We start from the raw sequence: 25,610 nt of genomic DNA on the forward strand, positions 1-25,610 counted from the left end.
CTTGGAATGGAGCTGGCCTAGCAACTTGGCCATATTTATTTTACAAATCTCATAGGCATCATGATAGCCTGACCCTGGAATATATGAATTAGTGTATTCCTGGTCAGAGTTGTAGACTCTGTCACTTTTTTTCTTTTTTTCTTTTTTTGAGGCATGGGGGGGCTCAATATTGCTAAATACTTTGACAGGGCTGAAAGCCTATAAAACAGCCCTGAAGAAACTGAAGCTCCATTCATTTGGAGCCAGTGGTCATTAGGGGAGTGTGGAGAGCCACAGACAGTTTCAGGATGCTTACAACAAGGTGGTTTCACTTAAAACCATTTTCTTCTTCCTTTCTTCCTTTTTCCTTCTTTTCAATACATATATTATCTTTAAAAAGTTGCCCAAAGGCTTTGCCATTTAACAAAGCAGTTTATGAATACCATGAACTTCGATCCATGTCACCCTTTTCAACCTTCCCAACCACCCTTCACACACCACCCCCTCCCTCCCTTTTCTTAATTTCGTAGGATACATATTAGATTTTTCTTTTTTGGCTATCTAACAAGGAAGTTTGTGTACACAATATATCTTGATCTGTGTCATCTCCAGAATATTGGCAAACCTCCCCCCTTTTTTCCCCCTTCATGTTGTAGTATATGCAATGAATTCTTGACTACACAAAGTTTGCATGGTTTCCTTGGTTTGTGGTAGCGAAGCTTGTGCCTATAAATCTATACGTAAACACACGGGGTGGTAAGCAAGTAGTTACAAATGAATTACAATAGAATCTATGGAAAGCTCAAAAAATATAACTCATTAGAAAGATGAAGTCAAAGCCCAACAAAATAAGTACCAGGAAATGAGTACCTTCAGGAGATGAGGTGTGGCTAAGGGAGGAGGGGTAGACTAGTGAAGAGAGAAAGTGGGGGTGAATGCATTTCTTATTGAATGGGTTTTGGGTCTCAGAAATCCATCTCAGGGGTATTGGTTGGGAAGACTAGCTTCATTTTTCTTTCTGTCAGTCCTGGGGCTTGAGCTTGCCATCTGGGCACTATCCCTGAGCTCTTTTGCTTAAGGGTAGCCTTCTACCACTAGGAGCGACAGTTCCACTTTTCTGGTGTTTTATTGGAGACAAGAGTCTCATGGACTTTCCTTTCTGGGAGGACTGAACTGTGATTCTCAGATCTCAGCCTCCTGTGTAGATGACAGGCTTGAGCCACCAGCACCCAGCACCCAGCAGCCAGCTTCATCGGGGGCAATGGTATGACCTTGCTCTATCATGCTATCTGTGCATGTCATAGGAGAGACCTTAGCCACACCTCCTGAGCTTCTCTTTAGCCACACTAGTGCCTGAATATTGACTTAAGTATCTATGATGTTGTCTATTGAGAAGGAAATACCAAAACTTTCGTGGAATTTTAATAACTTAGACCTGAAAAAATTTACAACAAAACATAGCTACTATTATGACATTATGGACAATATTTGCTCAAATAATCTGGCTGCCCTTAAGCACAATGTATAATGGATTTGAGGGGAATGATGAATATATTATTAAAAATGACTGCCGGACAGCTTGCCGCCCTGCCGACATGCCAGCCTGCTTAACCACTAGTGCCTTAATATTGACTTGAGTTTCTATGTTGTCTACTGAGGAGGGAAATAGCAAAACTTTCATAGAATTTTTATAACAAGACTTGAATAAATTTATAACAAAACATAGCTACTATTATGTCACAACAGACATTATTCACTCAACCTTCATGGTTGCCCTTAAGAATAATGTATAAAGGATTTGGAGGCATGTTGTGTACATTATTAAAAATGTGTGCCTTTCTCCGCGTCCTGCTTGCCTGCCTACCTGCCTTCCTAACTCCAGTGCCTGAATAGTGACTTCAGTTTCTCCAATGTTGTCTATTGAGCAAGCAAATAGAAAAACTTTCATGGAATTTTTAAAACTTAGGTTTGAAAAAATTCACAAGAAACATAGGTACTGTGATGTTATTTATGGACATTATTTGCTCAACCAATCTGGTTTCCCTTAAGCACAGTGTATAAAGGATTTGGAGGCATGTTGTATACATCATTAAAAATGCCTGCCTGCCTGCCTACATGCCTTCCTCATCCCTAGTGCCTGAATATTGACTTGAGTTTCTACCATGTTGTCTATAGAGCAGGTAAATTGAAAAATTTTGATGGAATTTTTATAACTTACAATTGAAAAAAATACAAAAAACATAGCTACTATTATGTCATTATGGACATTATTTGCTCACCCAATCTGGCTGCCCTTAAACACAATGAATAAAGGATTTGGGGGAATGTTGTATCCTTTATTAAAAATGCTGCCTTTCAGCCTGCCTACCTGCCTGCCTGCCTGCCAAACCTCTATTGCCTGAATATTGACTTGAGTTTCTATGATGTTTTCTATTGCGCAGGAAAATAGGAAAACTTCCATAAAATTTTTGTAACTTAGACTTGATAAAATTTACAACAAAACAGAGCTACTATTATGTCATTATGGAAATATTTTGCTCAACCAACCTAGATGCCCTTAAGCAGAATTTTTTAAGGATGTGGGGGCATATTGCAACATTATTAAAAATGTCTGCCTGCCTTTCTGTTTGCCTACCGGCCTGCATGCCTGCCTTCCTAAACTTTAGTGCCTGAATATAGTCTTGAATATCTATGATGTTTTCTATTGAGCAGGCAGATAGCAAAACTTTCATAGAATTTTTATAACTTAGACTTGATAAAAATTACAATACATAGGTACTTTTATGTTATTTTGGATATTATTTGCTCAACCAATCTGGCTGCGGTTAATCACAATAAAGGATTAGGGGGCATGTTGTATATTGAGGGCCTGCCTTCCTGCCAGCCTACCTGCCTAACCCCTAGAACAGGAATACTGACTTGAGTTTTCACGATATTTTCTATTGAGCAGGCAAATAGCAAAACTCTCATGGAATTTATAACTTACACCTAAAAAATGTACAACAAACATAGCTACTATTGTGTCATTATAGACTTTATTGGCTCAACCAATCTGGATGCCCTTAAGCACAACATATAAAAGATTTGTGGCATGTGGTGTACATTATTAAAGATGCCTGCCTGCCTAACCCCTAGTGCTTGAATATTGACTTGAGTTTTTGCAATGTTGTCTATTCAGCAGGGAAATAGCAAAACATTCATGGAATTTTTATAACTTAGAGTTGAAAAAAATTACAACAAAACATAGTTAATATTATTTTATTATGGATATTATTTGCTCAACCAATGGGGCTGCTCTTAAGTACAATGTATAAAGTTTGGGGGGCATTTTATACACATTATTAAAAATGCCTGCCAACTGCCTGCCTGCCTGCTTCCTTGCCTTCCTAACCCCCAGTGCCTGAATATTGACTTGACTTTCTAAGATACTGTCTATTGAGCAGGCAAATAGCAAAACTTTCATGGAATTTTTTCTAACTTAGACATGAAAAAAATTTACAACAAACATAGCTAATATGTCATGATGGACACTTTGCTCAACCAATCTGGCTACCCTTAAGCACAATATATAAAGGATTTGCGAGCATCATATATATATTATTAAAAATGCCTGCCTGCTGGCCTGCCTGTTCTATTTCCTGCCTGGATGCGTAACCATTGGTGCCTGAATATAGACTTGAATTTTCATGAGGTTTCCTGTTGAGCTTGCAAATAGCAAAAGTTCAAGAGAATTTTTATAACTTAGACTTGATAAAATTTACAACAAAACATAGCTAATATTACATCATTATGGACATTATTTGCTGAACAAATCTGGCTGCCCATAAGCACAATGTATAAAGGATTTGGGGGCATGTTGCATACATTATTTAAAATGCCTGCCACTGGCCTGTATGCCTGACTTCCTGCCTGCCTGTCTTCTTAACCCCCAAAGCCTGAATATTGACATGAGTTTCTATGATGTTGTATATTGAACAGGCAAATTGCAACACTTTCATGGAATTTTTAAAACTTAGACATGAAAAAATTTACAACAAACCATAGCTAGTATTATGTCATTATGAAGAGTATTTGTTCAACCAATCTGGCTGCCTTTAAGCAAAATGTATAAACAATTTGGGGTATGTTGTATACATTACTAGAAATGCCTCCCAGCCTGCATGCCTGTCTGCCTGCCTTCCTAACCCCTAGTGTCTGAATATTGACTTTAGTTTCTTCGATGTTGTCTAAAATGCAGGCAAATAGCAAAATGCTTGCCGTAAACATGTTGAGACAATTCAGGAAGTTCTGCTTACTGTAGTCTTGGATTTCTGAGATAAGAGTGATCATGACAGGATGTTCACTGTACCACCTAATGCTTGCCTGCCTATCTACCTCTCTGACTGTTTGCCTGCCTGCCTTCCTGCCATGATCACCCTACTCTCAGAAATCCCATGGTACAATCAACACAGAAAATTTACAAAAATACATAGCTACTATTATGTCATGATTGGCCTTATTTGCTCAACCGATTTGTCTATCCTTAAGCAAAATGTATAAAGAAATTCGGGGGCATGCTGTATACATTATCAAAAATTCTTGACTTCCAGATGTGTGCAGACAGTTCACCAAGTCTTATTTATTGTAGCCAGTGATTTCTGTGAGAAGGGTGATCATGACAGCATATTGATTGTACCACCTAATGCCTGCATGCCTTTCTGCCTGCCTGAGATCCTGCCAGAATGCCTGCCTGCCTGCATGCCATACATGCTCAACCTTCTATCAGAAATCCCAGGCTAAAATAAACCGAAATAATTTACAAAAAACAGAGCTACTATTATGTCAACATGTACATTATTTGCTCAACCAATCTGTGCCCTTAAGCACAGTGTACAAAGGACTTGGGGGCATATTGTATACAGCATTTAAATGGCTTGCTTTCCCAGATATGTATAAACAGTGCACAAAGTTTTGTTTATTGTAGCCTGGAATTTCTGAGAGAAGGGTGATAATGACCGGATGTATAGTGTACCTCATAATGACTGCTTGCCTGCCTGCCTCCCAGCCTGCCAGCCATGATCACCCATCTCTCAGAAATCCCAGGCTACAATATCAGGAAAATTTTACAACAAAACATGGCTACAATTATGTCAAAATAGACATTATTTCCTCAACCAATCTGATTGCCCTTACCTACAATTTATAAAGGATTTGGGGTTATGTGGTGTATAACATTTAAAGGCTTGCCTTCCCAGATATGTAGATACCGTGCACGAAGTTCTGTTTATTGTAGTCTGGAATTTTTGAGGGAAGGGTGACCATCACAGGATGTTGAGTGTACCTCCTAATGCCTGCCTTCCTTCCTTCCTTCCTTCCTTCCTTCCTTCCTTCCTTCCTTCCTTCCTTCCTTCCTGCCTACCTGACTGCCTGGGTGCCTGTAATGATCACCCTTTTCTCAGAATTCCCTTGCTACAATAAAGAGAAAATATTTTGAAGAAAACTTAGCTATTATTATGTCAATATTGACATTATTTGCTCAATCTGGATGTCCTTAAGCACAATGTAGAAAGGTTTTTGGAGTATGTTGTATACTTTACTAACAATGCTTTCTTTCCCAGTTGTGTTGAGACAGTGCACGAAGTTCTGTTTATTTTATCCTGGGATTTCTGAGAGATGGGTGTGTATAAAGGATGTTGATTGTACCGCCTAATATCTCCCTGCCTGCCTGCCTGTGATGATCATCCTTCTGTAAGAAATTCTATGCTACAATAAACAGAAAAATTTATAACAAAACATACCTATTATGTCATTATGGACAGAATTTGCTCCACCAAATTGGCTGCCCTTAAGCAAATGTATAAAAGATTTGGGGCTCTGGTGTTTACATTATTAAAAATGCTTCCATTACCAAAGGTGTTGAGACAGTGCACAATGTTCTGTTTATTGTGGACTGGGATTTCTGAAACCAGGGAGATGACAGGATGTTTACTGTACCTCAAAATGCCTGCCTGCCTGCCTGCTTGTGTTCCTGCCTGCATGCCTGTCATATTCACTCTTCTCTCAGAAATACCAGGCAACAATAAATAGAAAAAATTACAAAAAAATATAGCTACCATTATAACATTATTGACATTATTTGCTCAAACAATCTGGCTGCACTTAAGCCTAATGTATAAGAATTTGGGGTTATGTTGTATACATTATTAAAGATGCTTGCCTTCCCAGATATGTTGAGACAGTGGACCAAGTTCTGTTTATTGTAGCTTGGTATTTCTGAGAGAAGGGTGACCATGACAGGATGTGGACTGTACCTCCGGATGCCAGCCTGTCTGCCTGGCTGCATGTCATGATCAACCTTCTCCTAGAAAACCCAGGCTACCATAAACAGAAATTATTTCGACAAATCATGGCTACTATTATGTCATAATTGACCTCATTTAATCAATCAATCTGACTTCACAGATTTAGCACAACCTGTTAAAAATTTGGGGGCATGTTATATACATTATTAAAAATGCTTGCCTTCTCTGATGTGTTGAGAGAGTGGACGAAGCCCTGTTTATTGTAGCCTTGGATATCTGAAAAATGGTGAACATGACAGACTGTTCACTGTACCTCTTAATGACTGCCAGCCTCCCTGTCTACCTGCCTACCTGCCTGTCATGATTACCCTTCTCTGAGAAATCCCAGTCTAACATAAACAGAAAATGTTACAAATCATAGCTACTCTTATGTCATAATTGACATTATTGATCAATCAAACTGACTTCCCTTAAGCAAAATTTATAAACGATTTCGGGGCATGTGATAAAAATTGTTAAAAATGCTTGCCTTCTCAGACATGTTGAGACAGTGGGCCATGTCCTGTTTATTGTAGCCTGGGATTTCTAAGAGACAGTGTCCATGACAAGATGTTGACTCTACCTCCTAATGTCTGCCTGCTAGCCTGCCTGCCTGCCTGCCAGCCTGTAATGAACACCTTTTTCTGAAAATTCCATGGCAACAATAAACAGAAAAATATCACATCAAAGCACACCTACTATTATGTCATTATGGACATTAATTGCCGAAACAATTTAGCTGCCCTTAAGCACAAAATATAAAGGATTTGGAGGCATGTTGTATACATCATTAAAAATTCTTGCCTTCCCAGATGTGTTGAGACAGTGCACAAAGTTTTGTTTATTATAGCCTGGGATTTCTGAGAGAAAGGTGATCATCACAGGATATTGACTGTACCTCATTATGCCTGCCAGCCTACATGCCTGTCATGATCACCCTTCTTTCAGTATTCCCAGGCTACAATAAAAAATAATTTACAACAAATCATATCTATTATTATGTCATAATTTACATTATTTGCTCAGTCAATCTATCTGCCGTTAAGCACAATATATAAAGTATTTGGTGACACGTTGTCTACATTATTAAAATGGCTTGCCTTCCCAGATGTGTTGGGACAGTGCCGAAATTCTTTTCCTTGTAGCCTGAGATTACTGAGAGAAGGGTGATTATGACAGGATGTTGACTGTATTTCCCATGCCTGCCTGCCTGCCTGTCAGTCATGATTACCTTCCTCTGATCAATCCCAGGCTACAAGAAACAGAAAAAATTTACAACCAAGCATAGCACTATTTTGACGTTATTTGCTCAACTAATTTGGATTCCCTTAAGAACAATGTATAAAGTATTTGGGGCATGTTGTATACATTATTAAAAATGCTTGCCTACTGCTTTTGCTCAGAAGGTAGAGGCAGCTGGAGGTACTATTCAACCATTTAGCTTAGAATGTCAACTCCATTTCAGCTGTCCTTTCCCCTAATCCCTGCTGCAGGATCCCCTGGCACTTGTCACAGGACCTGGCTGGGCTGGCCTGAGCTGAGGACTCTGATGGGTGTGCTGGCCACATGCAGTGTGAACTTCCAGCATGACTTGCTCTCGCAGCATTTATGTGAACACCTCTCTGATTTCCCACACCGCAGTGAGAGAAATTTTCTGAGTTCTGCACCCCTTCCTGGAATAGCTGTGCTCTTACCCTATGGGCATTAGTTTGGGACCTTCACACAGCAGCAGAGTCTGGGAAAAATGGTGCCTATCCTGTAAACCACTCTCCTCCATCCCTGCCTTCTACTCCAGCTGGAGGCTGTGGCCTCCACTTGTGGCTGCCCAGAGGGAAGGGCATTCTCCTGTGCCTCACAACTCTCTAGCCTTCTCAACCAGTCAAAGGAAAACTGGTCCAAGATTCTGCTAGAACTGTAGCTAGGCAGGAAGAAGCAGGGAATGGCAGGCAGACTAGCAATTCAGACTCTCCTCACATGTTTCTGGGTGCCATCATCATCCCACTGAAATTCTGAGGATAAGCTGAAACTACTAAGTTGTGTGGGTAACCCGTGTCTCCTTCATGGAAGGAGAGGTCTGGGGTGATGTTCTTCAGGAGTTGGGTATGGTGGTACCATCCAAGGCATTGTTCTCAACTCCACATGGCTGTCATTCTATTTTAAGTTTCCTCTGATGACCAGGTAGATGCCCATGGCTTCATTGAATGCTCTGTGCTGTATTGCCTGTTGAGTCTCAGCTGCATTCTACCCTATGTCACACATGACTGCTAAAATAATGGGGTCCAGCTTGCTGGGTAGTGGCTAATCAGGACACGGGCTACATACCCTATCAGCCAGGGGTGCTCCAGTATTTGTTCAACATTGGGCCTCTTACTGGAGTCCACAGTCAGAAGTGGGAAAGTAGGTCATGTCCCTTTGCAGTTAGGTATAGTGGAGGGCTATACTTGGCCTCTATGACTAGGACCTGTATGTCAGCAAACTTCCTCCCCTCAAAGGGGAAATTTTGCTGTCATCAAATACTAAATGATGCCCGAGTTCCAAATGTCCATTTTGTAGTCATCACAGAGTATGTGTTGGAACATTTCCGGGGGTCATAATATCAAGGCTCCACAAGCTCCCTTTATCAACTGGCCTGTGGTCGTCATGACACTCAGCCTAAAATCACTGACCTTGGCATTGTGTTTGGCTTCCAACAGGCTGTTTTTGGGCTGGAGGTCTCAATGTGTAATTCCATTCTTGTGAAGGTAGTGCACAGCACTCACGATCTGCTTGAACAGCCTCCTGGTTTTATGCTTGAATATGCGGCTGCAGCAGTATTTGCACATCAACCCCATGAGGTGTCCCCATGTGGCCGACTCCAGGATGAGATATAGTCTTTATCCTCCATCACCTCAAAAAACCGGATGATGTGTAGGTGACATATGTTCTTGACAATGACCACCTCATTTTCTATGCCATGGTTCTCCAGGTCTCTCTTCAGGAGAACATTCACGGCCAGCCTTGTGTCTGTGAGGCAGTGATGGGCCACCTTCAGATATCCAAAGCTACCATGGCCGATGGTCTCCTTCAGTTGATACTATCTTATGATGGTGATCTACTCCTCCCTTTCTGAGGAATAATTAAAGGAAACTTTGTTGTATCTTGACATCTATCCACTGGGATGGCAAGAAATCAATGTTACAATATCTTGAATGTTCTAAATGAAGATGACACAAAAAATTTTAACGAAAATGAGCTAAACTAAAAAACAAACAAGTAAATAGAAACACCAGAATAATGAAAATACCCACCACCAACCACAAACCACACCAACACAGCTCCCTCCCAAACCCCCACACAAATAATGCCTTATAGTCGTTCAAAGTTAGTCCAGTAGGTCACCAAGAAAGATCCCAGTGCTGTAACTGACAAAAGTGAAGCAAAGCTTATTATATACCCTACTGGGGATGCCTCACAATGCCTGATGACATCAGGGAGCAAAAGGACCAATCACAAGTGGGACCAGTGACATCAGTGAGGAATGGACCAATCAGGGCTCAGCACGCACCCACTGATAGGTATGCTCTTGAGCTGGAGGACTGTTGCCAAGGAAGCCAAGTACATGGGTTGATGCTACTGCTTCCATGGCAGCCATGTGGGAACCATAAGAAGAGGACACTGGCCAGTGGCCCCTAATCTTTGTAGTGTGGGGGTAAGGAGGGCAGGGTACCTTAGGTTTGCTCCTGGGGGAAACATCACCCAGTATACTCAATCCTTTTACAGAAATAGTAACATTGTTCTTGTCCCATAGTATTATCTATATCTAATTACAAAGGAGCCGAGAGATGGAGACTTTGCAATGATTTCTTAATAACCTGAGAGGCAGAAGCCCCTCCCCAGGTTGGCGTGAGTGCCACGCCCCACTGCATAGAAAATAGGAAATCATGCCCCACTCTGTGGGGACCAGAACCTCCACCCCAGGACTGCTGGTGCAGGGAAGTAAAAAGAGGGGAGTACTTCTGGAGGAGAGGAGGAGAAAAGAGAAGGAGGAGAGAGGAGGGGAGTGAAGTGGAGCAGAGTGGTATGAGACCAGACAGAGCTGGGCGTGGAGGAGAACAGAGCAGGTCGGAGAAGAGTGGAGCAGTGAGCCATACTCGGCCTGCTGTAGGAACAGAGTGAGCCAAACCAGGCCAGCCGAAGGAGAGGGCGAAACAGAACTGGAGCCTTAGGCCTGAGGAGGAGTCTTAGGCCTGAGACCTGAGGGAGAGTCCCAAGCCTTAGGCCTGAAGAAAAATCTTGGGCCTGAGGCCTGAGGGAGGATTCCAGAGCTCTGTGATGGCAGAAAAGCCTAAAGCCTGTGGGGGAGGCTTGAGGCTTAAAGTTTGAAGAGAGGCGAGGCCTACAGGAAAGAAGCCTGCTCTGCTGGATGTCTGGAGTTTTGGACATTTTGAGGCCTGGAGGCTGAGGTGGTTAGAAATTAAGTTGGAGATTCAGAGTTCAGGTTAAGACAGGTCACAGGTCTGAGTTCTGGGTAACTATTCCAGGACAAGGTAATTGCAGGCAAGCATAAGGAGGTGGAGGGTGGATCTGCTTCTGGGTTTTAGATTATAAATAAAATACCTTTGTAAATAAAGCTCCTTCAAACTTTAAGTGTGCCTCCGTGGTTTATTCTCGCTCTCAGAATACAACAATTTGAATCAAATATTCTGTTTGTACCTGAGAAGGGAGAGAAGACATCCAAGATTAAGTCATAGTTTTGTCCACATCTGCCATTCTAGTTTTAGTTTCTTGTTTGTACCATTTTATATGCTTCTTTGTCCTGTTTTGGTTTTGATTAGCTAAATCATTTTTCTCTTTTTTATATTTAATTTTAATGTCAAGGTGACATATAGAGGGGTTACTTACATACATAAGGTAGTAAATACATTTCTTGTCACACTTTTTATCACCTCTTTCATTCTACCATCTCCCCTCCTCTAAAATTCCCCTTTGCCTGAGATATACAGTTAATTAATGACATATTTTCTTGTATCACTATTGCTTTGGTTTGCCATTTATCTTTTGTCTCACCATTTTGATGTTTTCCCTTCCCTTCTCTAATTCAGATAAATGTATACACAATAACCAGGGTACCGAAATCAAATAAAGTGACAACATGTACCTGAAGCTTATTCTACTTGAGAGGACTTTTTTGTTCTTGCTGCTGAACTCTGTCTGGATGCTGTCCCTGAGCTGACCTTAAGCTCAAGGCTAGCTCTCTACCACTAGAGCCAGAGTTCTACTTCTGGTTTTCTGGTGGTGTGAGCCACTGGTGCCCATTTTACAGTTCATTTCAAGGAAAATAAATAATGGGTGGTCCAGTGATGGCTCATACCTGCAATTCTATCTAATCAGGAGGCTGAGATCTGAGAATCTCTTTTAAAGCCAGCTTGGGCAAGAAAGTCCATGAGATATTTCTCAGCAATTAATTATCAGAAAACTGCAAGTGGCCCTGTCACCTCAAGAATGATAGGCCTACCCTTAGCATAAATGCTGAGGGACAGTTCCCAGGCCCTGTGTTCCAGCCCTACATCTGACAAAACACAGTATTAAACATGGGCTGGACATAATAATGTCATAGTCACAAACACAGAAGGCAGAAGAGGCTGAGGAAGGTGGTTTGGGGGGTTGAGTCCAGCTTGGCCTGTATAATTATTTTCAGTCCAACTTACCATAGCAAGACTTAATTCCAAACACTATACCAGAAATTTCACTGACAAAACAATCTCAGAGAGCCATACTTCCATAACCCTATTTTATTTTTTCAATTATTGTGACCTACTACATTATTCTTCCTCCTTTAAAAATTCTCCATAATTAGTTGCTGTCATTTATCACTGTTGGTTTATCCATGATGGTTATTTACACATCCAAACTTATACTTTCCCTTGTAACACTTGTTCTTCTCATACTCTCCCTCCCTACATTCCTCTACTTACCCCTCTGTCTTCCTTACCATCTCCTCCCATTCTCTTCTTTTCCTTTGTTACATTTTTCCTCTCTTTGTTTCTATCTTCCTTCTTTTTTGATATAGAAGAGGATGATGTCACCAAGCTGAATTGGATTCATGGTCTTTCTGCCTTTGTGTTCTGAATATCGGGGCTACAGGAGTATATGGCCATGACTGGCGTGGCCATTATCTTTTATCATAGAGTGCTCTCTCTATTCCCTAGACTCTTCACACAGATTACACTGTTTCACGTGCTAGATGTCTCTTAGACTATTTTCTGAATTTCCTTTCTTTTCTGTCCCATTCAGGAGCCCATAGCCTCAGGGCATTGCCAGCCAGTGCCAGACATACCCAACACTGCCCAAGACCATGGGCACAGACCCATTCAGGCACTGGATATGACAGAGCATAGGTGAGGTTTAGATTGTTCCTTCAATTCAGGACTGCAAGTCATTAGCTGAGCAGTTCCCTTTAACAGAAAGTACTCTAAAAGGAAGTCCCAGGTCAAAACTGCGCCAATTCTGACAATCACCTGCCTCATTTTTCAGATGTGGACAGATCTAGTCTTTGCATCTAATGAATACAAAGGGACAGAAATGATGAAGTATCACTTCTGATACTAAGTTATAAATGGCTGTTACTCTCACTGTGACATCTCTCTATATCTCTCTCTAACACTCTTTGCTCCTGGTGAAACAACTGCATGTGTGAGCAGTCTATGGAAAAAGCCCCATGACAAGGAGATGCAGCTTCCAGATGATGGCTGGGGGACATGAGCTGGGAAGCAGTCAAGCCTGGTGATGACCATGGCCCTAACAGAAAACTTCAGTTGTTTCCTGAGCTCCTTACTCACCCCCCCCCCCCACAAGCTTCTCCTGGACTTCTAACCCCTTGAAACTGAGTGAGAATAGATGCTTGGTGTTCAACAATATTTGCTACACAGGCAAGACACTGAAATGGTGAGAAATATAAAACAGAGATCATGTGAGTCACCTTCTCTATGTTAAAGACTCATGGTCTACAGTTCAGTTGTAGTCTATAGATTATTAAATTCACTGTCTAGTTCCCAAATATGTGGGGCCTTGTTACTGAACTTATTTGCACCTCAGTTTACACTTAGATATGTACAATATGTATTTTATTAATTGTCAGTTTTGATGTGACAGCTTACATTCAAGTATATTCATCTGAAGAAAGGCTTCAATAGTCCTTGGGGCAATGGCTATAGCTATTACATTATATGAGGAACACTTGAATTTTTAAAAATCAAGTGAACATCCCATAGTTTTCAGAGAGGCTGATGAAATCTGCACAGTCAGGGCTAAGATGCTTTATGCTGACTTGTGTAGTTCTGAAAGAGAATCTGGACCCTGTAGCTCTTGACATTAAGGTGAGCAATTAAGCCATCTAGCACACTTTGAATCAACTTCAATTCAAAGCCTTCTGTAATTCAGTGAATCCTATTTAAAATGACAAGGGAAGCCTGGAGGTGAGGGCTCTTGCGTGCAATCCCACCTACTCAGGAATCTGAGATCTGAAGATCAGATCCTGGTTCACAGCTAACCCTACCTCCAATTAACTATGAGAACACTGGAAGTTGAGCTGTGGCTCAAAGTGATAGAGAGCTAGCCCCATGACAACAAAAGACAATGGCCATGATTAGATAATTTATTAAAACACAAAACAGAGAAATACAATCCAGATCAGAATGATAGTTCAATTGACATTCGAGTTGTCAAATTTCACAGAGGACTGAGGAAAATCTTATAAGTTTAAACTCATAGGTTGTTAGAACTGAAAACAACATGAGATGAAACCTTCCACCTTCTTTTTCTCTTTGTAGCTCCGGGCTGTTAGCACTTGCCTTAAGGCTCTTCTGGACATGATGACTTGAACTCAGATCACCTGAATGTCCTTCTCTCCTGGAGTCAAGCAAGATATTGCCTTTCATAACAGAAAAGATATAAGGAACATAATTCCAAGTTGTGCATACATCTTCCATTTAACCATTTGAGTGTAAAAGGAAGATGGACAGTTACACATCAATTGTCTGAGAAACCCACAATCTGTACCACTTTTTCCCAATCCTCCATCCATCAGTATTTTTCTTAGAGCCATCTGTGTGCCTGCCTTCAGTGATTTGTGAAACACACACTTACCTGGAAGAGTGCTTTGTGGAGTGCTACTGTAATTCCACTGACTTCTCTGACCAGTGGGGGACTTAGCCTCAGAACAGATATTCTGATGCCTTATTAGCAATCTAAGAGGCCTATGTGGAAACATCTCCATTAAAGTCTCCTGTGTTTGTTGGCTAAAGGAAGCCACTTTGTCATGGGACTCCCTTCCGTCCTGTACCGAGCCTCCCTGGGGAGACTTATTTGCCCAGCTGCTCCAGGGAAAGCTTTTTACAGTAAATAGGGAAGCCAATGGTCTAAGATAATTAGTCTTGAGGAAATAGTAGCTAGGTGATAGCGTTGTTTTGCCTTGACTGGTTTGATCCTTTGTAGTAGTGACACCCTTAGTTGTAGGGACTTCCTTTGTAAGTAGTGACATACCCACCTTTGGTACTGATATGGATATCTTTCTGTATTAATTTTATTCTAGAAGTTTTTTTTTGTTGTTTTGTTTTGTTTTTTTTTGGCCAGTCCTGGGCCTTGGACTCAGGGCCTGAGCACTGTCCCTGGCTTCTTCCTGCTCAAGGCTAGCACCCTGCCACCTGAGCCACAGCACCCCCTCTGGCCGTTTTCTATATATGTGGTGCTGGGGAATCAAATGAAGAGCTTCATGTGTAGGAAGCAAGCACTCTTGCCACTAGGACATACTACCAGCCCTCTAGAAGTTTTGAATTGATTTCTAACCCTATATAAATCCTGGCCCTCCTAAAACAAAGTGTGCATTGGTCCACTCGCCTCTGCGTCCCACGTGTCCTGTCTTTCGGCTGCAGTTACCCAGATATATATATACATATTTAAGAAATAAAATAAAACATGAAAAATATTGCATGTGTAAACATATGAAAGCACAAAATATAAAATATAATCTGTACGGAATCTATGAAAATTAATATATATGAACGTTTTGTGTCCTCAAAACCTGGAGCAGGTTACAATGCAATGCATGTGGAGCCGATAAAACACGATGAACCATATAACATCTGTGAAAGCCTATGGAATGGAAGATATGTGAGTATATATAAAATATAAGTATAAAACATAAAATGTATAATTATAAAATATAAATATATAAAGATAAATTATAAATATAAGTATAAAATGTATAAATATGAAATACAAGTATATAAATATAAAATATAAATATGTATAATATAGAAGTATATATAAATATAAAATATAAATATAAATAAATATAAAATATAAATATTACTATAAAATATAAGTATATATCAATATATGTAAATATAAAGCACAAGGTATATAAAATGTTAAAATATAGACGTACTAATATATTTTATCAAATTTTATATTTGTATACAGGATATTTTTATATATTCTGCCTATATTTAGTGATGGGATGGGGTCGGGACTCAGTTTCCCCAGCTGTGTGTCGGGGGGAGGATTTAGCAATCAGCACCCTCCCAGGCAGACGGACAAACAGCCAGGCAGACCCCATAGATAGGCAGACAGACAGACACATACACATCGACAGGAAGACGGAAAGAGGTGTCGCACTAGGCCTGTCTACCCATCCGTCCGTCCATCCGTCTGTCCTCCACCTCTGTGTCTGTCTGCCTGTCTGTCTTTGTGTCTGTCTGTGTCTACCTGCCTGTCTGTCTCTTTGTGTCAACCTGTGAGTCTGTCTCCTTGCCCATTTGTCTGTCCATCTCTGTGTCTGTTTGTCTCTGTCTCCCTGTCTATCTGCCTGTCTACCTGTCCGTCTGCGTCCACTTGTCTGTCTTACAGTGTATCTGTCTGTCTGTTATCTGTTTACCTGTCTGTCTGCCCTGTCTGTGAGTCAGTCTGTCTGATCTCCTTGTCTGTCTCTGTGTCTGTCTTCCAATGTATGTGTCTGTCTCTGTGTCTGTCTCCCTGTCTGCCTGTCTGTCTGTCTCCTCATCTGTCTGTCTCTGTGTCCATCTGTCTATGTGTGTCTGACTTTCTGTGTGTCTGTGTGTCTCTGGGCCTCCTCTCTATGCCTGTCTGTGTGTCTGTCTTCCAATGTATTTGTCTGTTAGTCTTCCTGTGAGTCTGTCTCCTTGTCTGTCTTCCTGTCTATGCCTGTGTCTGGCTGTCTGCGTCTGTGTCTATCTGTGTCTGTGTCCAATGTATGTGCCTCCCTGTCTGTCTCCTTGCCTGTCTATGTGTCTGTGTGTCTGTCTGTGTGTTTATCTGTCTCTCTCTGTGTCTCCCTGTCTATCTGTCGGCCTGTCTACCTGTCTGTCTGCGTCCACTTGTCTGTCTTCCAGTGTACCTCTCTGTCTGTTATCTGTGTACCTGTCTGTCTGCCCTGTCTTTCTCTGTGTCTGTCTTCCAATGTATGTAACTGTCTGTGCATCTGTCTCCCTGTCTGCCTGTCTGTCTCTGTGCCTGTCTTTGTCTACCTGTGAGTCTGTCTTCTTGTCTGTTTGTCTTCCTATCTATATCTGTGTCTCTGTGTCTGTCTTTTTGTCGTCTAATGTATGTGTCTGTCTCCTCATCTGTCTTTCTGTGTCCGTCTGTCTATGTGTGTCTGTGAGTCTGTTGCTGTGTCTGTGTGTCTCTGGGCCTCCTCTCTACACCTACCTGTCTGTGTGTCTGTCTTCCAATGAATGTGTCTGTCTGTCTGCCTGTCAGACTCTCTCCTTGTCTGTCTTCCTGTTTATGCCTGTGTCTGTCTGTCTGAGTCTGTGTCTGTCTGTCTGTGTCTGTGTTCCAATGTATGTGTCTGTCTGTCTCCTTGCCTATCTATGTGTCTGTCTATCTGTGTGTTGGCCCGCCTGTCTGTCCCTCAGCCTGTCTGTCTCAGTGTCTCTGGGCCTCCTCTCTGCATCTGCCTGTCTGTGAGTCTCGGTCTCTGTGTCTGTCTGTCCACCTATGTCTGTCTCTGTCTGTGTCTACCTGGGAGTCTGTCTTTCTGTCTCCTCATCTGTCTGTCTTCTGGTCTATGCCTGTGTCTGTGTGTCTTTCTTCCAATGTATGTGTCTATCTTTTCTGTCTGCCTGTGTCTCCCTGTCTGTCTGTCTCTGTCTCCTTGTCTATCTCTGTCTTCCAATGTATGTGTCTGCCTGTCTGTCTTTCTGTGTCTGTATCTTTCAGTATGTCTGTCTGTCTCTGTGTGTCTGTCTGTCTCCTTGTCTGTCTTCCAATGTATGTGTCGGTCTGTGTCTGTGTGTCTCTGCGTCTGTCTTAAAATGTGTGTGTGTCTGTATTTCTGTGTGTCTGTCTACCTGTAAGTCTGTCTTCTTGTCTATCTATCTGTCGCTGTATCTGTCTGTGTGCCTCTGGGCCTCCTCTCTGCACCTGCCTGTCTGTGAGTCTCTTTGCCGGTGTGTCTGTCTGTCTGCCTGTCTATCTTCCACTGTGTGTCTGTCTGTCTTTTCTATGTTGGTTTGTGAGTTTGTCTCCCTGTCTGTCTGTCTAGCTGCAAGTCTGTCTTTCTGTCTCCTTGTCTATGTGTCTGTCTACCTGAGTCTGTCTATGCCTATATGTGTGTGTCTATGTGTAAGTCTCTGTGTCTGTCTCCATGTCTGTCTCTGTTGTCTCTGTTTGTGTGTCTGCCTTCCAATGTATGCAGGTCTGTCTTTTCTGTCTGTGAGTCTGTCTCCCTGTCTGTCTGTGTCTAGCTGTGAGTTTGTCTTTCTGTCTCCTTGTCCACCGGTCTGTCTCTGAGTCTGTCTGTGTATGTGTCTATATGTCTGTCTGCCTGTGAGTCTGTCTGTCTCCTTGTCTATCTCTCTGACACCAGACATTTCATAATACAATGATCTCAGGGCCTGGAGAAATAAATAGAAATAGAGGAGAAAAAAAAGGAAATGAAGACCACATTCTGCTGAGTTCTGGTTGTTTATTCTTCATGTTTTCCAAAGACTTCCAGAACTTTTCAACTTCTAGAAAATAAATAAAAAATTATGTCACAATATTAAAATCAATTACCAATAAATAAAAATATTATAAATGATAAACACTGTAGATGATGAATACTATAAATCTTAAGTAAATGATAAATGTTATAATAAATAAGGTATAAATAATTAAATACAAATATGTAAATACAAATAAATACTATAAAGATTAAACACTGTAAATGATAAATACTGTAAATCATAAGTAAATAATGAATAAGTATTATAATTTTATAAATAAATAAAAACAAATATAAATAAAATATGAATCAGTAAATCACTAATAAGCAATAAATGATAAACATTATAAATGATAAACACTTTAAATAATAACTAATATAAATTATAAGTAAATAAACAAATCACATAACAAATAACAAATATTATAAATGATAAGCATTATAAATGGTAAACACTATAAATGATAAACACTATAAATCATAAGTAACTGATAAATGTTAAAATACATAAGTTATAAATAAATAAATACGAATGTAAACAGGATAGAAGTCAATAAAACTGTAATAAGCAAGGCCACGCCCCTGAAGAGCTCAGGGACAACAGGCCAGGCCCCCGGGACTGCAAAGATGACAGACCACGCCCCCTGATGCCAGGCCACGTCCCCACGGAGCATACAGATGCCAGGCCACGACCCTGAGCAGCCAAGGGACTCCAGGCCACACTGAGGAGGAGCAAGGGGACACCAGGCCACGCCCCTGAACAAAAGGTCACGCCCTCAATGAGCCAGGGAGACCAGGCCATGCTCCGGAGGTGCACAGGGTGCGAGGCCACGCCCCTGGATGGCAGACTATGCCCATGAATGACAGGTCACATCCCCAAGGAGCACAGGGATGCCAGGCAATGCCCCCACCCAAAATCATCACTTCTGCCAGGCCACGCCCCCAGTGACACCACTTCTGCCAACCATGCCATGCCCCCAAGGCCTCCCCCTGCCAGTCCATGCCCGCAAGCCCTCACATCAGGCAGGCCATGACCCCAAGGCTTCACCTCCAACTGGGCCACTCCTCCAAGCCCTCAAACCAGCCAGGCCACGCCCCCAGCAAAACAGCCTCTTCACTCCAGCCAGGTCTTGGCCCCAAGAACCACCTCTTGGTAGGCCACACCCCCAAGGTCTCACCTCTTACCAAGCCAAACCCCCTATACTCCACTTCCTATCAGGCCTTGACCCCAAAGCCTCAGGCAGGCCAGGCCACCCATGCCCCAACGACAGTCCAGCTCTATGGCCACGCCCACTGTGACACCACACCAGGCACACTATGCCCCCAGCACCTCCATTTCTTAAGCCCCGCCCACCACGTCACAATGATGTTTCTGGGCACCTCGACAAGCTTCAAGTCCCCTAGGCCCCACCCCCAGGTGCTGAGGCCCACTGGGCCCTGCCAGCCACCTCAGGATGCCCCTAGGACTCCACCTGGAGCCTCACTTCCCCCAGGCCCCGCCCTGGAGTCGCTAATGCCCGCAGGACCCCGCCCACCACATCACAAGGATGTCCCACCGGCCCCGCCCCCATGCCAATGCACGGACCCTAGATCACGCCCCCAAGCGCCTCACCGGCCCCTAGGCCCTGCCCACAGAAGGCTTCCCATCCTCCTGGCCCTGCTCCCTCAAGCACTCAAATCCCAGGCTTCCTGGCTTCTCGACCCCAGACCCGCAGCTTAAAGGCGCTTCGCACAAGCCCAGGCACCCACTGCAGGTATCCGCTGATAGGGAGGGGGTGTTGTCATGGAGGAGGCCACATCCACTTCATCTGTGGAAACCTGCTCCGCCAGCCGCCACCGCCACAGCTTCAACTGCTTCACTTCCTGGCATCATCACAGTGAACAGAATGCCGCTTGTTGTGTCATCAGGCGGTGACCACCGCCCTCCACACCAGCCTGCTGCGCATGGGCCAGTGGGGCTGGGGATGCAACACAGCCAAGGAGGCTTCACTTCGTGTGCACAGCAGGAGTGGACCAGGTGTCACTGCATGTGTGCAGCAGGCTAGACCGCCACGTGGGAGCTTCCCAGTGCCAGTGTGCATGTGCAACAGCCTACACTGCGGATCAGGGAGTTACCAGGTGTTAGTGCACCATGTCAGGCTACAGTGTGAAGCGGGGAGCCTCCAGGTGCCATTGCAGGTAGGCAGCATGCTGGACCACCCATTGGGGAGGCACCAGGCAAACTGCAGGTGTGCAGCAGGTTGGACTGCTGAGCAGAGAGGGACTAAGCACCATTGCACATGAGCAACAGTTTGAACCTCCCGGCGGAGGGGGACCAGATGTTTCTGGACATGCACAGCAGGCTGGAATGCCTAGTGGGGACCCTCTGGGCTCCAGTGCGCATGCGAAACAGGGCAGGGGATTGATTACCCACAATTCTGGGTGGTGACATCATTGTCCTCCATCCTGTGGTTCATCCTTTCTATGTAATTTATAAGAGTAAGTAATTGTAATTGTGATTTGTACTTATAATTATTAATAATTTATTTATAATTATATAATTTATATATAATGTTTGGTAATAATTATATATAATATATCATTATAATTATTCATATTCATTATAATAATTAATTATATATAATTTGAAATTACTGTAATTACAAGTTATGTATAATTTATAATGATTGTAATTATTTATAATCAATATACAATGTAAGATAATTATTTATAATTTATCTATAACATAATTATTTGTCATAATAATGATTATTGATAATTTATGATAAGTTATAATTTGCATATAATTTATAATGGCTATAATCATAATTACTCGTCAATATACATAATTTATGATGATCATTATTTTTGGTGTGTATATAATTTATGGTCATTTATCATTATGATGTGTATATATTGAACAATTACAATTATGTATAATTTTAATGTCATTTAGAATCATGATTATAATTATTAATAATTTACAAATTATACATAATTTATAATCATAATTATTTATAATTAATGTACAGTTTTATAGTAATTTATAATATATCCTTGTAATGAATTGTAGTTATAATTAAGAATGTATAATTATTTGTAATTTATATAAAATTTGTAATTATTCATTGTTATTCTAAGTATAATTTATTAGTAATGTATAATTATGTATCTGTTAACGTGATTTCTATTTATAATTATTTATAATTTAAAAATTATTATTATTATAATTTATCTAATTTATGATTACAATTATTTATAATTTTTATGTAATTTAGAATTATAATTCTTTAAAATTATACTTATTTGCTTTATGATTATTTATTATTGTCAATACTAATAATTAATAATTATTATAGTTATGTATGATTTCTATATAACTTATATTTGTTATAATTATTGTATTTATAAATTATATATAATTTATTATTGTTATAATTATGTATACTGTATAAATGTTATCCATATTGTAATTTTCCTAAATATATTATTAGTATAATTATTATGCCCTGAGATTGATGTGGCATCATTGTTCAGTATCTTTTATTTTTAATTATACATATCCTATGATGTACATCATCTATTATTCTTTATATGTATATATAGATTTATTCTGTCCCACGTTGCATGTGGTATATTATGTATTTATGTGCATCTTACTTTCATATATATTTATATGTGATCTCTTATTTGTACGTCATTTCATATCTATTACATATATTACCATATGTAATAAATTCGTATGTCTTTTTATACCTATTACGTATGTATTATCACACATAGTATATAAGAATTATAAATCATTGATAATTTATATAAAATTCATGATTATTACAATTATTTATAATTTGCATGTAATTTATAATTCTTTTTTTATAATTTTAATGTAATTTAGATTACCCTATTATTGTTAGTGTATAATATTTCCCCTTTCTTTTTGTTTCCTCTTTTCTCCATGAGTTGGTCATCAAACCCTGATGGTGTCCATTTCCCACCATTTGCATTGATCTATTGATTGGATTCAGATATCGATACCCATGGACAGGAGGATTTTCTATCTCCCTCTTCATTGGAATTCATATTACAATTATTGATGAAAAGCGAGATGATTGGGATTATAATCACCACACAGGATGATGGATGGAAATTAACATTTATTTTCTTTTTTAATTTAAGTTTTGTCCCTCAGGAAATATTGGAAAAATATGGTTGGGTAAAAACGTAAAGTCCACGTGTCCATAAGAATTAATCACTATAAATAAATGAAATAAACAAATGATGCAATCTTCAGATCTGGCCCTATAGCAACCTTAAAGCTGATGGAGCAGGAAGCACAGACTGTAAGTCAGACTCTGCAGTGGCCTTGTGGAGCTGTGCTTCTTTCTCTGTGTTAGAGGCAGAATTCAGGCTTCTTAGACCCTAGTATTCCAACCCTACTCCAGAGTTTGGAAAGAAAAAGCAGAGTCAACCAATAATAACTAACAGGAAATACAAACATGAAGCAAAAAGAACCAACTGATTTCATCCTAATTTTTTATTTTAGAATTTCTCCAAAGAGAATATTGAAAAGCTAACCAGGGATGGAGATGCCGCCATTTTTGCTGCCTGGACGCAGAGCGAGAGGGAGAGAGAGTGGGAGATGCTATCCGCTTCCATCCTTCCCGCAGACCCTGCCAGGAGCCGCTGCAGCTATGGATGATCGGGAAGCTCTGGTGTACCAGGCGAAGCTGGCTGAGCAGGCTGAGCGATACGACGAAATGGTGGAATCAATGAAGAAAGTAGCAGGAATGGATGTGGAGCTGACAGTTGAAGAAAGAAATCTCCTATCTGTTGCGTATAAAAATGTGATTGGAGCTAGAAGAGCCTCCTGGAGAATAATTAGCAGCATCGAACAGAAAGAAGAAAACAAGGGAGGAGAAAACAAACTAAAAATGATTCAGGAATATTGGCAAATGGTTGAGACTGAAGTAAAGTTAATCTGTTGTGACATTCTGGATGTACTCGACAAACACCATATTCCAGCAGCTAACACTGGCGAGTCCAATGTTTTCTATTATAAAATGAAAGGGGACTACCACAGGTATCTGGCTGAATTTGCCACAGGAAAAGACAGGAAGGAGGCTGCGGAAAACAGCCTAGTGGCTTATAAAGCTGCTAGTGATATTGCAATGACAGAACTTCCACCAACGCATCCAATTCGTTTAGGTCTTGCTCTCAACTTTTCCGTATTCTACTATGAAATTCTTAATTCTCCTGACAGGGCCTGCAGGTTGGCAAAAGCAGCTTTTGATGATGCAATTGCAGATCTGGATACTCTGAGTGAAGAAAGCTATAAGGACTCTACACTTATCGTGCAGTTGTTATGTGATAATCTGACACTATGGACTTCAGACATGCAGGGACGGTGAAGAGCAGAATAAGGAAGCGCTGCAGGATGTGGTAGATGAAAATCAGTGAGACAGAAAAGCCAACAAGAGAAACAATCTCTGACTACCCCAGTCCTCCCCACCCCTTCCCTTGGAAAGTCCCCATTGTCACTGAGAACCACAAAATCTGACTTTCACATTTGGTCTCAGAATTTAGGTTCCTGCCCAGTTTTTTTTTTAAACAGTTTTCAAAAGTTCTTAAAGGCAAGAGTGAACTTCTGTGGATTTTACTGGTCCCAGCTTTTAGATTCTTTAAGACACTAACAGGACTGTATAGAGGCTTTTTCAGCATTACTGTATTGTCTCCATGCCAGAAGTGGCAAGATCATTGGAAATGGAAATTACATTTGAAAGCCATTAGACTCCTAGGTGATGCATCTTAAAAAAGAGATTGATCACACTAAAGAGGCATATGTGAATCATTTTTCCTTTTTCTAATTGTTTAAATCAAATTTTATACCAACTGTTTAAATTTAATTGGGTGTTAACTTGAAGTGGTTAAAGATTGTTTAGGGTGGGGAGTTTGTTGCAATGGTTTTGCTGTAAAAAGTGTTTCCAACTCTGCTGAAGTGTTGGCTGAAAAGTGAGTGCTGGTAACAGTTCACCAATCCGTGGCTGCTCATTCTTGCCTACCTTTTCTCTCCCTCTGAAGCAGGTTAGCATTGAAGGTGATATGGAGAAGCCTGCATGCATGTTCAGTTCTTTGTTTCTTCTCCTTCCCTCTCCCCTGCCATCCCTTCTTCCTTCCTCCTCCCCTCCCTTCTTCTCTCCCTCTCCTTTGCTCGCTCAAGCTCTTTTGTTCAGTATGTGTAACTTGAAGCTAATTTGTACTACTGGATATCTGACTGGAGCCACAGATACAGAATCTGTATTGTTCTTACTGAAACACAGCATGGAATTAACATTAAACTTAAATAAAACAAACCTAAAAGAAAAATGCCAAAAAAAAAAAAAAGCCAACCATATGGGCGGATAAGTCTGTTTAGATTCATCCTTTATTTAAAACATTGAAAAAGAAAAGGAAATATCAGCATTTCCAATTCCAGGATCTATTCACCATATATTTTTGACATTCAGAGTTCTCTATTTCACACACACACACACACACACACACACACACACACACACCCTTAATTTCTTAGAACCCAGATTTATTTTTAGGCTAGAGATTTGCATTCCAAATCAGGGCTCTCTGCTCCTGAGCAGACATTCTAAAAAACCCTTACTGCCAGATATTAAAAGGCCACTGTATAATTTATTAGAGGAACTTTCAAAAAGCTCTGATAACTTTTTAACCACAAGGGCGAAGCAAAATTACAAGCATCCTAATAAGCTCCAACCCTGCACTGGGCACTTGTGAATGTGTAGGAGCTACACAGTCTTAGCTCCTCAACTCTTCTGCCTCCTCCTTTGCAGCATGCCATGAAGGAGTATTCAAATTCCCTGACATTCCGTCTTGTCTCTCCCCTTCAAATGTGTGATTCCATTTCCCTAAAAAATGAGAGAGACAGAGCTAATAAAAACTCAAAACAGCAAAGTATTAGCTAACAGGATCTAGAAACTGATCAAGAAAATCATACTTCACGATCAAGTAGGCTTCATCCCACAGACCCAAGGATGGTTCAACATCCGAAAATCAATAAATGTAATTCACCACAATAGAGCTAAGACCAAGAGCCACATCATCATCTCATCCGATGCCCAAAAAACCCTTGTCAAAATACAACATCCATACATATTAAAAGCCCTGGAGAGAACAGGAATAGAGGGAACATTCTTTAAAACAATAAAAGCCATATATATCAGACCAACTGCTAATATCATATCAAATAGGGAGAAACTAAAACCATTTCCCCTGAACTCAGGAACAAGACAATGATGCCCACTCTCCCCACTTCTATTCACTATACTTCTGGAATCCCT

At 40.9% G+C, this 25,610-nt stretch overlaps 1 protein-coding gene and 1 long non-coding RNA gene across 2 annotated transcripts; both read left to right on the forward strand.

Annotated features, from left to right (window-relative positions):
* The first annotated feature begins 6,509 nt into the window (after positions 1-6,509).
* LOC125344871 lies at positions 6,510-24,144 on the forward strand. The gene is made up of 3 exons (XR_007209662.1): positions 6,510-6,522; positions 14,872-14,880; positions 23,857-24,144. It is a non-coding gene; the product is annotated as an uncharacterized LOC125344871 (long non-coding RNA).
* Positions 22,953-23,669, forward strand: LOC125344870 (14-3-3 protein epsilon-like). The gene has a single exon (XM_048337176.1). It carries the CDS (start codon positions 22,953-22,955, stop codon positions 23,667-23,669), a length of 717 nt encoding a protein of 238 aa, XP_048193133.1.
* Positions 24,145-25,610: the final 1,466 nt, after the last annotated feature.

The sequence above is a fragment of the Perognathus longimembris genome, unplaced genomic scaffold (genome assembly GCF_023159225.1).
Source record: "Perognathus longimembris pacificus isolate PPM17 unplaced genomic scaffold, ASM2315922v1 HiC_scaffold_457, whole genome shotgun sequence".
Taxonomy (NCBI): Eukaryota; Metazoa; Chordata; class Mammalia; order Rodentia; family Heteromyidae; genus Perognathus; species Perognathus longimembris.

Excerpts from the sequence above, each read along its gene's own strand:
- LOC125344870 (XM_048337176.1), top strand. The coding sequence starts at position 22,953 with ATGGATGATCGGGAAGCTCTGGTGTACCAGGCGAAGCTGGCTGAGCAG.